At 36.1% G+C, this 15582-nt stretch overlaps 1 protein-coding gene across 1 annotated transcript in view; it reads left to right on the top strand.

Annotated features, from left to right (window-relative positions):
- The window catches only part of LOC107695301 (membrane-associated guanylate kinase, WW and PDZ domain-containing protein 1-like), a 41032-nt gene that overhangs the window by 1270 nt on the left and 24180 nt on the right, over nucleotides 1-15582 (top strand). Inside the window, exons 2-4 of the mRNA XM_016495162.1 lie at nucleotides 5846-6135; nucleotides 8795-8911; nucleotides 14492-14611. Of these exons, the coding sequence (XP_016350648.1) occupies nucleotides 5856-6135; nucleotides 8795-8911; nucleotides 14492-14611 (517 nt within the window). The 5' untranslated portion in view covers nucleotides 5846-5855. The remainder of the gene's footprint in view (nucleotides 1-5845; nucleotides 6136-8794; nucleotides 8912-14491; nucleotides 14612-15582) is intronic.

The raw sequence follows: 15582 nt of genomic DNA, 5'->3' as shown, positions 1-15582 counted from the left end.
AAAGTGTGTTTACACACACACACACACACACACACACACACACACACACACACAAAATGGTCTTGAAGCTTCCAGTAGGCTACATAGAAAAAAAAAAATACAACTAGACAAATAATATTAATGTAGACAATAGACAAGATAGAAGAAAATAATCTATACAGAGATACAATTATGCAAGAGAATGTGAATAAGAAAGAAAGGAACAAAATATAATTATAAAAAAAAAAAATGCACATGACCCTAAAGAAGGTCATCCATGTCTTGGAAGATACCAAGAAAACTAGAAAACTAAAACCATAAAAACTCTTGTTACTTGAAATAAAATAAACATTAACTGAAATAAAATAAAATATAATAATACTTTTTGTATTTAGTATGAACTAAATATTTGATGTTTTAGTGTTAACTCACTAAAACTGAAATAAAAATGAATAAAAACTATATAGACATATTTAAAAAAATATATTAATATTAATGATATTAAATAATAATAATAAAATGACAAACACACAAAATGAAAATGGAAAATATATTATAAAAAACTATTATAAATGAAAATATTATAAAAAAATATAATACTAAATATAATAGTAACTATAATAGCATATAACAAAAAATATCTCTGGTCCTCAGATCAGAACAATTTAGTCATCACATGCTCACACTCAAAGGTTTATTGGCATGACAAGCGATCAGCATGACAACCCCAGGTTTACATTGCTAAAGCATTAGTAAACATTATATTCACATTATCACACACATTACGCTCATTTTTATCCATTTTGAATATGATAAAGTATGTAAAAATGACAATCACTGACACTTTGGCATGCTGCAGAACTGCCTCCCTCCGTCACTCTTCTGTATCTCACTCTATCTTTCCCCCAGGCAACACAGTTTCATACCTCTCCTCTCCTGTCCTCTGCTCTCCCCGTTACATTTACTTGTTACTCTTGTAAAAGCTGCTAGCATGAAGGTTATGGACTTAAATCAACAGCCAATAGTGTCCTCATGCAAATGAGCCTGAGCAGGTGTGCATTGTGGGTATTCATATGTATGAGCATGTGTGCAGGTGCTGTAAAATTTCATCTCTGGAATACATAGTGGACTTGCATGTAATGTGTCAATTTGCAGTGAAAAGACACTTTCAGTGTCATAATCTGGTTATAAAAGCGACAAGTAGCTGAAATTATTGCATTTGAGCTTGGGAATTGTAGTCCTAAATTAATGTGACTTGAATCATGTTAGAATCACGTCTAGAGTGACCTCTTTTAACTGAAGAGATTTGTTCTGAGTTCCAGATTGTTTGTTTTTATTGTGGAACCTTGACTGCTAATGTGGAGAAAAAACAAACCCGATGGCTCTTCATCGCTCTGGACGCTTTAATGGTTCAGCACATAACAGCAGACTGATGTACCTGAGGCTCTCTACACAGCAGCGATTCGCAGTGTGATGCTGCAGAGAGATTTTAAACATGTCTCAGAGTGATTCAATATTATTGGGATCTGGTTTGTGGAAGTTTGAGTTTTATTTGGCTGTACCTTTTCCATCGAAAAGAACTTCTGAAGACATTTTCTGCCTATGCCAAGCTGATCTTTCTTAAGAAATCCTGCTTAAAACAGCCTAAACTGTTTTGCTGTTTTTAGCTGGTTTAAGAGGCCCTGACCAGATGTAAAGTGCTGCAAACCTATCTGAAACCAGGCAACAGACCAGCCTGGAAGACTAAATAAGATGAGCAAACCAAGTTAGGATTTTCTCCAGAGCAGAGGGTGATGATGTGTAGTCTTGTGTTTCTCTAATTTGGGAGATCAAGTTAATGTTCAGTTCTACAATACAATAAGATCAAGACATCCCATAATCATTTGCTTCACGGGGTCAAAATCGAATTTCATTCTTCTCTGATTTTCAGTCTTGTTCACAGCATGAACAAATAATTGACATTAAGAGTTGCTGCGTTAGATGTCGACAAAATGTCAAACAAGCAGTGGATCTCAGCACCCAAATATCCCACCTCAGAATGCCATCCACAAAAAGTTTCTTCTACATCTCTCTTCTTGGCCCAGTGACATCTGGACCTTTAGTTTTCAACTAAACCTGTTCTCGATTTGAGCACGTTCATCGACTCACCTGAAGATCCAGCAGGATTTATCTTCTTTCTCTGCACTTCATCTTTGGTGCTACAGACTCCCTCAGAGTTAATGAGAATATCCGATGTGTTCAGGCAAGGTTAGAGCTCTAACCTTACAGTAGGTTTGAAGTCACATTTTGAAAACCGTAAGGGAAGAGTTTTCAACATTCCACTTTTGCTCTACTGTAGCTTGAGTATTAATCCAGCTTATACTTAAAACTTGGCATTGTGTACTATATATATTGTTGTTCATTTACACTACCATGTCAAAAGTTTGGAATAATTACATTTTGTTATGTTTTCGAAAGAAGTCTCTTATGCTCACCAAGGCTTCATTTATTTAACAAAAATCTTTAAAAACAGTAATAGAATGAAATATTAATCAAATAAAAAATAGCTTTTCTATTTGAATATATTTGAATTCAAATGTAATTTATTCCTGTGATGGAAAAGCTGAATTTTCAGCAGTTATTACTCCAGTCTTCAGTGTCACATGATCCTTCAGAAATCTTCAGAAATATGCTGATTAAGTGCTCAAAACATTTCTTATTGTTATAAATGTTGAAAAATGTTTATGCTGCTTAGTATTTTTGTTTTAGGAAACATCTTTTGATCAAATAAATGCAGCCTCAGCAAACACGAGAATTTTGACTGGCAGTTGAGTCGCTTTGGATGAAAGCATGAATGAATAAATGTAAAATAGTCATGTTGCATAGTCACCATATCGAAGATTTCCTGATGCTGTTCGTGCAAACGTAGTTGACTTGGAAGTACACTGGCCATTTGAATGACTTTGAAATGCATCTGTTGCATTGGAAACATTAATTCTTTGCAGGTCTGCCTTAAATGCTCTTGGACGGTATGAAAAACACGAACAGTTCTTTTGTTTGGGGTTATAAGTTCTTTATTCATAAGTAGGATAGGGTGGCAGTTTTGGGCACCTTTCCAAAGTACTTAATCAATTATTCTCAACATCTCAGCAGCCCATGAAGACTCAGCATGCATATGTAATGCAGAGGATGCAAGCAGGATTTAATCAGAGAGGGAAAGGGCTTTAGATCTTGATAAAATACACAGATGTCACACAACAGTGATATACGTGAAGAAACTTGCCTTCGGATGGGAATGTATGTCTATGACATGTGAAACATCATCCCAGAGGGATTCCAGAAACATAGCGAACAAAGTGGTAGACAAGATCCAGATGTATATTTAAAGCTAATTTATATATTAATCTTGTATCCTAAGTGCTGAGTCTTATTTTACCTGCATGAGAGGGTTTCCAGCGAACTGTACACACTCATTTCACATTCACACTATACTGTGTTTGTGCTCAAGTGAGGTGCGAACACACTGCGGCAGGTTGGATGGACTTTGATACCGGGCATTTGAAGTGCTCACGCCACTGTTTGCTTTTAGTTTTTAAGGTGACTCGCTCTGCTATTTCTCCACAGCTCCAGGCAGAGTCTGTACAACCTGGAGTAATAACTTTCTCTCTCTTTGTGAGGTAATGGAAAAGACCTGCAGCGCCAGAATGCACGGTCTCCTCTCCTCCCCTCCCCGAGTTTACTGCAATGGTGTTACTGTAACTGTAACTCTGTTGGTATTGTCCATTTAAAGACTCAGCCACCCCACCCTTGCTGATGTATATCAGATGATGCATTAACTAGTGTGTGATCTTTGCACTGCAGGATTGTAATCAGAAAGGCTGAAGTGTGTTATGTAATTTTCAGATGAGTTGTGTTTGTTGTTGCTTGGATTCTAGGGTCTTTAGCTTTTGATTCAATTCTATAGAGACTAGGGATATGCCGGTATCAAATTTTCATGTTGCGATTAATTGCTAATGCTTTTATCACGCTGTACGGTATTGTCACGGTATTGACATTTAGTTTAAAAAAAGTGCTGTCATAATACAGATTATTATTATTATTATTATTTCTGCAGTTTAGAGAGTGAAAGTGCGCTTTCATACAGAGCGTCTCTCACATGTTCCGCCATGTGCTTCTCGTCCGCGCTTATTTACATCAGTGCGCACGCATCTTTCACGCAGCATACAGCGGTGTTGTGCATTTTGACCAATTGATGGGAAAAGTATTCTTAAAATGCATTCAAAATTCTGAATAACTTGTAATATATAATTTATTAACGGTATTTAGAAGAGCCCACGATAACAATACCGTGCATATTCATTACCATGATATATCGCATTACCGAATACCAGCACAAGTCTAATAGAGACTATATGAGTTGCTATATGTCTAAGCAGCAGGGACACGCATGCAGAGAAAGAGAGAGAGTGCCTTCTGCAGCCAAACCTGATGCGTAATTTGGCAGATCCTCTGAGATACTGATTTGTTGTGTATTTTTAATTTTTTTTTACTTTACCATCTTTAGTGGAAAACCCCGATGATATTGCTGGAAAAAACATGTACATTTTTGGTAGCAGAATCGTTGACACCTGAAAATAGATCTATGCATTTTTAATGAGCCTGTGTAAATTGTGTATGTGGAATGAATCACCCCCCACTGCGGTTTGACCATCTGTTTGCTTGTTTTGTTTCAATTTGGAGACTCGTATCATGTGTTTAGCTTGTGGAATACCACTGGGATTGGTTTGATTTAAAAAAAAAAGTCTCTTATGCTCATCAAGTCTGCATATTTTTGATAAAATAAATGCAGACTTGGTGAGCATAAGAGACTTCTTTTAAATGTAAGCTTTCAATATATTTTAAAATGTAATTTATTACTGCGATAGCAGCCATTACTCCCAGTCTTCAGTGTCACATGATCCTTCAGAAATTCATGGAACTTTTTTTCAGCATTCTTTAATGAATAGAAAGTTCAAAAGAACAGTATTTATTTGAAATTGATACATTTACTGTCAGCTTTAATGAATTTAATGTGTCCTTGATGAGTAAGTAATACTGTTTTATATGTATAAGCAATAATTAAAAAAAAAATCTTAATGATCCCAAACTTTTGAACAGTAGTGTAGGTTAAATGCATATTTAAAATATGTTTGTTACTTAAGGCTGTCACTATAACCAATAAACAAATATTATGACATTCATGATAAGAGACACACAGGAAAGGTGTTTGAGACTTCAAAATGATCCGAAATTATTCATATTCAATTAACCTATTTTCAAAACTAAAATAGGTTGGTTACCCTGAATATTTTTTAATAATTTTTTTTGTGCAAAGACCCTGATTTGTAGGTAACCCTGCAGAAAACCCTAAGCTAGTTTAAGGTGGTCTTCTGACCTGTCCAGACTGGTCTTCAGTTGGTTTAACTGGGTAGACAGCTGGTCTTACAGTCTGACTAGCTGAAAAGTGTCTAGAATCAACAGACCATCCCAACCAAGCTGGTAAATCAGCTAAGCCCAATAAACCATCTTAGGAGGGTTAAGGTATTTTTCAGCAGGGAAATCTCCTTTTAATTTTTGCAATCCTTTAATTTTTTCTCCTTTTAGTTTTTTTTTTTTTGGGGGGGGTGGGCTTTTATGCAGTTTTTTATTTGGATAGGACAGTAGAGTGACGACAGGAAAGCATTGGGTGGAGAGAGGGGAGCAGGTTCGGCAAAAGACCTCGAGACAGGAATCGAACTCGGGTCGCCATGAGCACAATTGTGCTATGTCAACGCACTAACCACGAGACTATTGGCGCCAACCTCCTTTTAGTTTTTAACATATTTTCCTCTTCTTTTTTTTCTTTCAGCGCTGTCAACATGTCTAAGGCCACTGTTAAGAAGCTGCACTGGCGCTCGAAAGTGCAGGAGAGCTTCGTCCCACTGGGAGGAGCCTCGGGAGAGCTTGGTGTGGCCATTGGAGGGGGTGCAGATTATGGAGAGTTCCCATTTGTTACAGCAGCTCCTGGGGGTGGAGCCACTGTTGGTGACATCATCCTAGAGATCGGTGGTACACCTGTCCTGGGATTGACCTTGGGAGATGTGCGAGGGGTTCTGAACTCATGTCCACATCCCATTCGGATCAAAACAGTATTACCAGGTACTCTATTTATCGATAAGAGCAAATTGACTGGTGCGTGATTAGGTACTGTAAGTTGGAGAACTACTTTGCATTGGATAAGAGAAGGTTAATACAAAAAGAAGAATTCCTGAATATTCTTTTGAACAAGATACAATTTGCAGAGTAGAATTAGATCAACTCAATTTTAAATGGAAATTCTGTCATAATTTCCTCACCGTCATGTTGTTTCAAACCTTTATGACTGTCTTCTGTGGAAAAGGAGAATTTTTGAAGAATATTCTGTCCTTGTTTCTTTAATATAATAAAACTGAAAGGGGACTGAAGCTGTCAAAGAGAAGAGATTCTATACTATTCTTATAGTATAAAATTGGTCCTTAAACTTGTGTGCTATATTCCAAGTCTTTTGAATCAGGAAGAATGAAATCAGTCCAGTTCGAAAAAGATTCTTAACTGATTCAGTGAAAACATCTGACTGAAAAGTTTAATTCATGTTGAACATTGGTATTTCTCACAAACAAGAGAGATGTCAAGATTTTCAGTCAATATTGACTTTAATTTCTATTCTAAAGTTTTTTTTATTGCTTCAGAACACTTGGAATGTAGTATAAAAGCGGTATGGACTACTATATTATATTTTTATGGTGTTTTTTATAATTTTGGATAAATATTTTTTCCATTTTGGCCTCAGTCTTCATTTACTTTCATTATTTTGGAAAGTGCGTTCAGGATTTTCTTCAGAAATTCAAATTTTGTGTTCCACAAAAGAAAGAAAACAAAGTTTGAGGGTGAATAAATATTGACAGAATGTTCTTTTTAGGTGAAATATTTCTTAGACTAAAGTGTTTTATCTCCTTGGAGGCTATCCAATTCTTTCTGAAAATGGAGATGAGGGATATCAGTAACTTTCCAGTTAATGGGTCACATCTGCCTGAGGTTGAACCTGTGACCTTTTCATTACCAGCCCAGGTCTTTCCTCACAAGGCTGCTACACACCCCATTATGTTATTTTGGGAGGTTTTATCTGCATTTTGTTGCACTTATTAAATTAAATATTTGGGTTGTGTGAGAGCTTCATACCTACTGACAATATACATCCCCGAGTAGATCACTTGTGACATGTCACCCGTTAGTGTCATTCTGCCTGAGGATTGTATTATCCTAATCTAACCTGCCTGAATATGTCAGTTCAAGATGCTCCATGAGGATTTGATTTACTATATTCATGTCTAGCTTCTACACAAGGAAGTGTTAAGAATTTTTAGTTGTTCTTGACACCATAAATGAAGGCTCAATGAAGGCATTCACTCTCTCAGATTTGTCAACATGTTGTGAACTAACAAGAATGTCAAATTATGCTTTCTTGTGTGAGATACAGCATCTTTGTGTCTCGTGATGATCTTCAGCATCATTTGTATAACAAACAATGGTTCTAAAAATGTTTTTATTAATTAAATTACACAACAAAACTATCACTGAAAGGTTTTAGATGTTTTAAGGATTGAATGGTTGAGCATAGCAACTTTGCTGCTTGGTTTAGAAACTGTAGAATTTTTGGAAGTAGAATAGTTATTTATGGAAATAACAAAAGTAGAAACGAGTGAAAAGGAAGACTTTTTTATTCCTACTGAATTGATGATACACTACAGTTTCAAAGTTTGGGGTCAGTAAGAATTCATTTTACAGTAAGGACATTTATAAAGTTACAAAGGGTTTCTAATAAATGCTGTTCTTTTGAACTTTCTATTAATCAAAAATCCTGTTTTTCATATTGATAATAAATGTTTTTTGAGAATGAAAGCAGCATATTAGACATTATTTCTAAGAGATCATGTGACACTGAAGACTGAAATAATGGCTGCTAATTCAACTGTGCCATCATAGGGGAAAAAATTCATTTTAAAATACACATTTTAACAGTTAAAAAACAAAGTTTTAACGAATTACAAAGTACACAAGTGTCCACCTTCCCACAGTTCAGTGTCAGACATTAAGTGGATGTGATATCCCCTACTCTATTACTTAACCTCTCCGGAACTCTCTGCCCTGGTCAGCCCGATTGATCGCTGTCAGCGTGGGGGGGTGGAGCCCGGCATCGGCGAGTAACAGTGCGGGCAATCCCCATACATAGTGTATAAAGACCATCAATATACTGAATGAAAGGAAGCTGTCTGTCATCTAAGGTCATAATGCACTTTAAAAAAATGAATAAATCGGCGGGAAATGACTCATCCTACCGTTCCCATGAGTCCTTGAGGAGTCCATGTGTTGAGATTGTGTGCGGAAAGGACCACCAGATTATATTAAGTGCAAAAATCAATACAGAGAAGCCATGCGGGGCGGATAGGTCCTCGTTAGGTGCTCCGCAGTGCTTGTTTGTGACAACAGCACACTGACCTTAGAGACTTCTGCATGTCTCTAAGCGTGCGTGTGTGGTATTAGGACTGAATTCAGGGTGAGAGACCGTTTTACCCTCGTCACTTTTAAGGTGTATTTCAGTTTGTTTATTTTTAGGACAGCGTCTTTGACAGTTTCACTTCGCCATTTCACCTTTTTTCTCATATTTCCATGGTGACAGCAGTGTTCTATTTGTGAATTTGGTGAACAGTGCTGTTATTAAAAAGTGGTTTCAGGTCTCTCCATCTCATTCTTGCTCATGTGTTCTGTTTGTAATCTGTAGGCTCAACTCTCTGTAAGGATCTGAGACTTTACCTGAGCAAGTGTTTTACACCCGGATCCATGGACAGCCAACTCCAACAGGTCATACGAGAGAACCTCTACCTGCGCGCCGTGCCCTGTAAGTGACGCACACCTACATTATTCAGTAATACAGGGGTCTTTAACACAGGATGTCAAACTAATTTTGGAGAAAAAAGATGAAAATGTGCGTTAAGTGGCCAATTGTAAAATGTATTAAGTTCATTTGCTGACTGTCTAATGCTTTTTCAAGACAAAAGTACTCACTTCAACTGGTAAACTCTTAAGAGTGCACAGCTTTTGGGAGTAAAGGCAAATTAGTGTGTCTAAAAACAAAGTCATGTTTACAAGATACCAGATTGGCACAACAAGTGCTTTTGAGGATAATATAATCGCTGGATTTGTCCCTGTTTGTCATTAAAGGTGCACAAAGGCTTTATTCAGGCTTCAGGGAACTCTGATTTTTTTAAGTTACACGTAGCCAGATTTTTCTGTTGAGTCGTGGGTTGTCATATTAATGATGAAATCTTACGTACTGTAGGTTCACCATGCGTGAGACTTTAGTGGTAGATGCTGTGTCGTATATTATGTTTTTTTTTTGTGAGAGCACTATCTGGACATATTTGTCACAGACAACTGCATAAAAGTTAGGTCTGTCAATCGATTAAAATTTTTAATCAAATTAATTACATGATGTGCTGATTAATTAATCTAATTAATCGCTAATTAAATTTGGCTGTGAAAATACCCCCAAAAGATAATTTAAAGCAATTATTGTGTTAAATGAGAAAAAGTATCAAGTAGAAATGACAAAAAGTAGCTTTAGAAAGAAAAAAATTATTTGATTCAACATAAAATTTATTACACATAAATGTTTAGGCTACAATGGCCTAACATAAATTATGGAACAAAAAAAGAAGTTAATATGAGAAACATCTTAGTATTTTTTGTTCATTCAATGAAAGTCATTTTTAACCAAAACAGCTTGGTTACCAACAGTCTTCAAAATCATTGGTTCATCCGACTCGTTCAAAACGCTGATTCATTCAGAAATTGTGTGTTGCTCAGAGATGCACAACAGTTCTGCTGTGGCTTTATAAGTAGTTTTTTTTGTGGGCAAAATTGAGCAAAAACAGACAAATATAACGCAATATTAACTTCTTATTTACTAAACTGTTGTATAAAATCACATTTGCACTAATGTTGGTATTCGGGACAAACAGCACTCATGTGATATTGCTCTCGTTTGATATCACTTATCATATGATATAAATATGAGACAAAAACTTATACAGGGGAATTTAGCCCCAATATCTTGAATTTTAGAGACACATAACAGCAGTTATGGACTACATCACGCAGTGAGTTGTTGCCTTGCATCAAATGTAAGATGGCGTACAGGTCTGGGATGGGGCTGGTGCATTAACCAAATATTGCAAATATGCAAATATTTTTATTGCATTATTTTTCCATAACTAATTCATTAAATTAACACATTAAATTGACAGACCTAATAAAAATAAATTATTTTAATCTGATTTCAACTGTCTACATAAGTGGTTTGGATTAGGCTTGTGAAAATTTCATTTGAATTTTGTGTTTTTTTCTTCCTATTCAGGAAATAAAAAAAGTGAAATGAGTGAGCATTTTTTTGTACTAATTATTGCACGAGCAAAACTCTTTTTTTTTCTAGTACTATAGAACTATTCTAACAAACTATTCATAGAGACCACCGCTCCATTATTTCAATTCATTTTACAATGCAAAATGTACCTGACCTCATGCTTTTTAGTCATAGGTCTGGCTACACGAGATTATACAATATGTAAAATGACTCCGTGCTGCTTCTCTCCATCCACCAAGGACTTCTTGGCCTGAAAAAGGTTGAAGACCCCTGAAGTAGAACAACTGCAATGAAAACACAGATGAAAAAGATACTGAAATACATCAGCCAGCAAAAACATGCATGCAATCTCATGCTTTAATGCTCACAGTGACTGTAAACAAATCCAATTTACAATCACGTCAAATCTCATGTGGAGTCAAAGGTTCAATCACTTTGAGGCAATGCAATGCACTTTAACCATTGCCATGGAAACTGTCATCAAATGTCACAGCAGTGCACTCATTGTGAATGGCACTGTTTCATATTTTGCCTTGGCAACAAAACTGCAACTATATTCAGAAATGATTGCATGCATTTATTAATGTATAGCTCCTGCTGGCCCCTTTAAAACATCAGGCACCCGTTCACCATCACAGCTGGTGCATTTCCAAATAGTAGCTTTAGAAATAAATATTTTATTTGATTCAACATAAAATTTATTACACATAAATGTTTAGGCTACAATGGCCTAACATAAATTATGGAACAAAAAAAGAAGTTAATATGAGAAACATCTTAGTATTTTTTGTTCATTCAATGAAAGTCATTTTTAACCAAAACAGCTTGGTTACCAACAGTCTTCAAAATCATTGGTTCATCCGACTCGTTCAAAACGCTGATTCATTCAGAAATTGTGTGTTGCTCAGAGATGCACAACAGTTCTGCTGTGGCTTTATAAGTAGTTTTTTTTGTGGGCAAAATTGAGCAAAAACAGACAAATATAACGCAATATTAACTTCTTATTTACTAAACTGTTGTATAAAATCACATTTGCACTAATGTTGGTATTCGGGACAAACAGCACTCATGTGATATTGCTCTCGTTTGATATCACTTATCATATGATATAAATATGAGACAAAAACTTATACAGGGGAATTTAGCCCCAATATCTTGAATTTTAGAGACACATAACAGCAGTTATGGACTACATCACGCAGTGAGTTGTTGCCTTGCATCAAATGTAAGATGGCGTACAGGTCTGGGATGGGGCTGGTGCATTAACCAAATATTGCAAATATGCAAATATTTTTATTGCATTATTTTTCCATAACTAATTCATTAAATTAACACATTAAATTGACAGACCTAATAAAAATAAATTATTTTAATCTGATTTCAACTGTCTACATAAGTGGTTTGGATTAGGCTTGTGAAAATTTCATTTGAATTTTGTGTTTTTTTCTTCCTATTCAGGAAATAAAAAAAGTGAAATGAGTGAGCATTTTTTTGTACTAATTATTGCACGAGCAAAACTCTTTTTTTTTCTAGTACTATAGAACTATTCTAACAAACTATTCATAGAGACCACCGCTCCATTATTTCAATTCATTTTACAATGCAAAATGTACCTGACCTCATGCTTTTTAGTCATAGGTCTGGCTACACGAGATTATACAATATGTAAAATGACTCCGTGCTGCTTCTCTCCATCCACCAAGGACTTCTTGGCCTGAAAAAGGTTGAAGACCCCTGAAGTAGAACAACTGCAATGAAAACACAGATGAAAAAGATACTGAAATACATCAGCCAGCAAAAACATGCATGCAATCTCATGCTTTAATGCTCACAGTGACTGTAAACAAATCCAATTTACAATCACGTCAAATCTCATGTGGAGTCAAAGGTTCAATCACTTTGAGGCAATGCAATGCACTTTAACCATTGCCATGGAAACTGTCATCAAATGTCACAGCAGTGCACTCATTGTGAATGGCACTGTTTCATATTTTGCCTTGGCAACAAAACTGCAACTATATTCAGAAATGATTGCATGCATTTATTAATGTATAGCTCCTGCTGGCCCCTTTAAAACATCAGGCACCCGTTCACCATCACAGCTGGTGCATTTCATCCATCCCGCATGATTCAAATTTCACCTATTTCCTGATCTTGAATTCCAAAGCTGCACATTTGTCTTTGTCTGCAGCCTGAGGTACCCTGCTGTGCCTTTCAGCACTCCTGTGCACGCATATACGCATAAACGCGTCAGCACCCAAACACAGACCCATTCACGCATGCTTGCTAATGTACACATAAGCGCACTCATTTTTGTGCATCCATTCACATAACGTTTTATCTCGGTTCAGTTACATAGCCTGTCTAGTCGAAATAAAACGGCTTTCCTAAATAACACGTTTATTCATCACATTATTTTGACACCATAAAGCAGCTAATTTTACTGTCACTTCTCTGAATTGATTGCAGGCAGTTAGAAGACTGTGAACTGTAAGATGCTCCTCTTTTCTGTTCTTTTTAAGATAAAATAGCACAGGTGTGTCAAGAACACGGCTATGTTCAACCAGGTGCTGAACATCATGCTAAATGGTTATCATGGGGTTGCATTGGGGCTTTTAGAGACAACATAAAGTCAGCATTATTTACTTTTCTAAAACACGTTCCTGGTCTTATTTTGTGTAATTCATCAGTACATGTTATTCCCAAAGAAAAAAAAAAAGTTTCCTCGAAATATTTCATCAAGATGTAATAACTTGCTCAACTGTCCTTTCCAGCTGACATCACAGATCACTATATTTCAACCCCAACCACCTGGCTCTGTTCCGAAAATTTACAACTACTTTTCACAATCCAATCAGTTCCTGGTGGATAATTTTTTTTTTTCCTGTTAAATGTCCAGCTTAACTCAGAAATGTCACGTTACAGATGTAAAAAGCCCTCATTGTCAAAAATCCTTAATGTCTCAATCTACACATTCATTAGAGATTAATTTCAGAGTGAATGAATAGGGTTTGAGTGTGTTACATTAAAATGCCATTATTTCAAGAGAAAAAAAACACTCATATGCTTTTTGCATGGGCTGTCATGTCATATATGGGCTGTATAATACCTTGGGACAATGCAATGTTTTGTTATTAATGGATGATTTATTGTATATAGTGGCTGAAGGCTTTTAAGTCATTACAATCCTGCTTGATGTTGAATAACTATTGATAGGTGCACTACCTCATAAACCACATACCTGTTCTCTTCCTGAAGACTTTTGCTTCAGAACCATTTGTTATGTTGGCAAGGTCGATTGATCAAAGCGTGCAGGTTTCCTGCTGTATCTTTTCCGCAACACCGGAGAGTTGCAGTGATCAGTTTAGCTTAAAACGGGATGCACTGCTAATCTACCTCAGGAAAATCCACTTTTCTCAACTTTCATTTGAGATGGAAAACTGAGAGGAAGTTGTATAATTTCATCACTGTGGGATTATAGAGCAAGTCTGAAGTGTTTGAAATCATAATCAGGCGTCTCCTCACATCGCCAAAGTCATATACAAACAGACACACAGACAGTTTGTTTAATATATAGTTAGTATGTAAACACTGTTACGTAACTGATTTTAACTTCATTTGGCACTCACTCAAGCATTAATCTCCACCTTTTTCCATATCAAGGCAATTCAGCTTTCTACAGGTCTTGTATATAAATAAATGTGACAGCTGTGTCTCTGTTTTCTGTGGTCCTGTAGATCCAAACATCAAATGCATCAAAGCAACTAGCCTCATGGTGATGTCATCAGGACATTTTTTTTTTGTTTGTTTCAAAAAATGCATTAGATTTTTAGCAAAGGTTAGATGCAAGTTTATGAAAAAATAATGATCTTTTAAAATGCCCTGCGTGTTTGTAGCACTACTGGCCTTTCTATTTTTACATTCTCCATTTAAATGGCTTGTTGTCTACTTTTAACAAATTCATACGTCTTTTTTGGTAAGTTAAGCAAAAAGCAAAAGTATTGCAATTTTTTTCTAATTACATTCTTATGTTTTGCTCACCCTGCTTTGACCCAGGTACGACCAGGCAACCACGGGATGAAGAGATCTCAGGGGTGGATTATAACTTTGTGTCCATTGAGGAATTTTTCTCCCTGGAAGAGTCTGGAGCCCTGCTGGAAAGTGGGAAATTCAAAGGTCAGAATCCGTATCGCCAAACCATTGTTTCACAACCAGGGGATTGGGGGCCACTAGGGGGCCTTGGCAAACTTCCAAGTGAGGCTCAGCATGCCTTAAAATTATTTACAATAAGACAAAATAAGCTTTAAAATAAGCAAAAACAAATAAATATCAAGATATTTCTTATATTAATTTCAGGATTCCAACGATCTTGTAAAACCTGAATATACGAGAATTTTTAAAATTGTAGACCTGGAAATTAAAATAATTTCTAGACCTGGAAATTAAAAAATAATGTAAATTGATCAAATAATAAAGTGCCGTGGGCATTTGTATAATGAATATACATTTTTCTAGTCATACCAAGCTCTAAAATAATTTTTTGGGCAGAAATTGTGGGTAAGGTATCTTTAAAAATCCATGTTAATGCTTATCAATGCTTAAACAACAACAACTGGAAAAATCATGTAAATTCATGGATTAAAAAGAGTGGGATCCCTGAACAGCATTCAGCTCTTAAAACCTGTCCATACAGTAGATTAAAATAAGTTTTTAAAACAAGACTAGGGCTAGGGGGCCTTTAAAAAGTTGTTGTGTACAATCAGGGGCTTTGGAGTCAAAATGGTTGAGTTCTTCATATTTGTTTATTAAATATTTAGGCTGATTTGATCATTTTTTTCAGCTACCAGTATGAGTTTTTTTTTCTTCAATTCTATTCAATTCTATTCCACAGATGTAACCCAAAATTCATATTCAAACAAATTTCATATACAAACATGTGGAACAGACAGGCCTTGTTTTGGATATAGGAGTTATTTACTGCTCAGCTGAGTTTGTTTGCACATGCATTTGAGTTTGTGTGTGCTCGCGAACACATGGTGAGGGTCAGGGCGTCATGTCAGAGCTCCAAATGCTCAAGCCAATCAGAATCAAGAGAAGCACCCACCAGACTGCGGAGAAAAGTGCCGTGCTGGCTCGGTTCTGTCCTC

The sequence above is a fragment of the Sinocyclocheilus anshuiensis genome, unplaced genomic scaffold, assembly GCF_001515605.1.
Source record: "Sinocyclocheilus anshuiensis isolate Anshui unplaced genomic scaffold, SAMN03320099.WGS_v1.1 scaffold122, whole genome shotgun sequence".
NCBI lineage: Eukaryota > Metazoa > Chordata > Actinopteri > Cypriniformes > Cyprinidae > Sinocyclocheilus > Sinocyclocheilus anshuiensis.
Note: the sequence above shows the minus strand (reverse complement) of the source record. Positions and strands in the feature narration are given on the sequence as shown.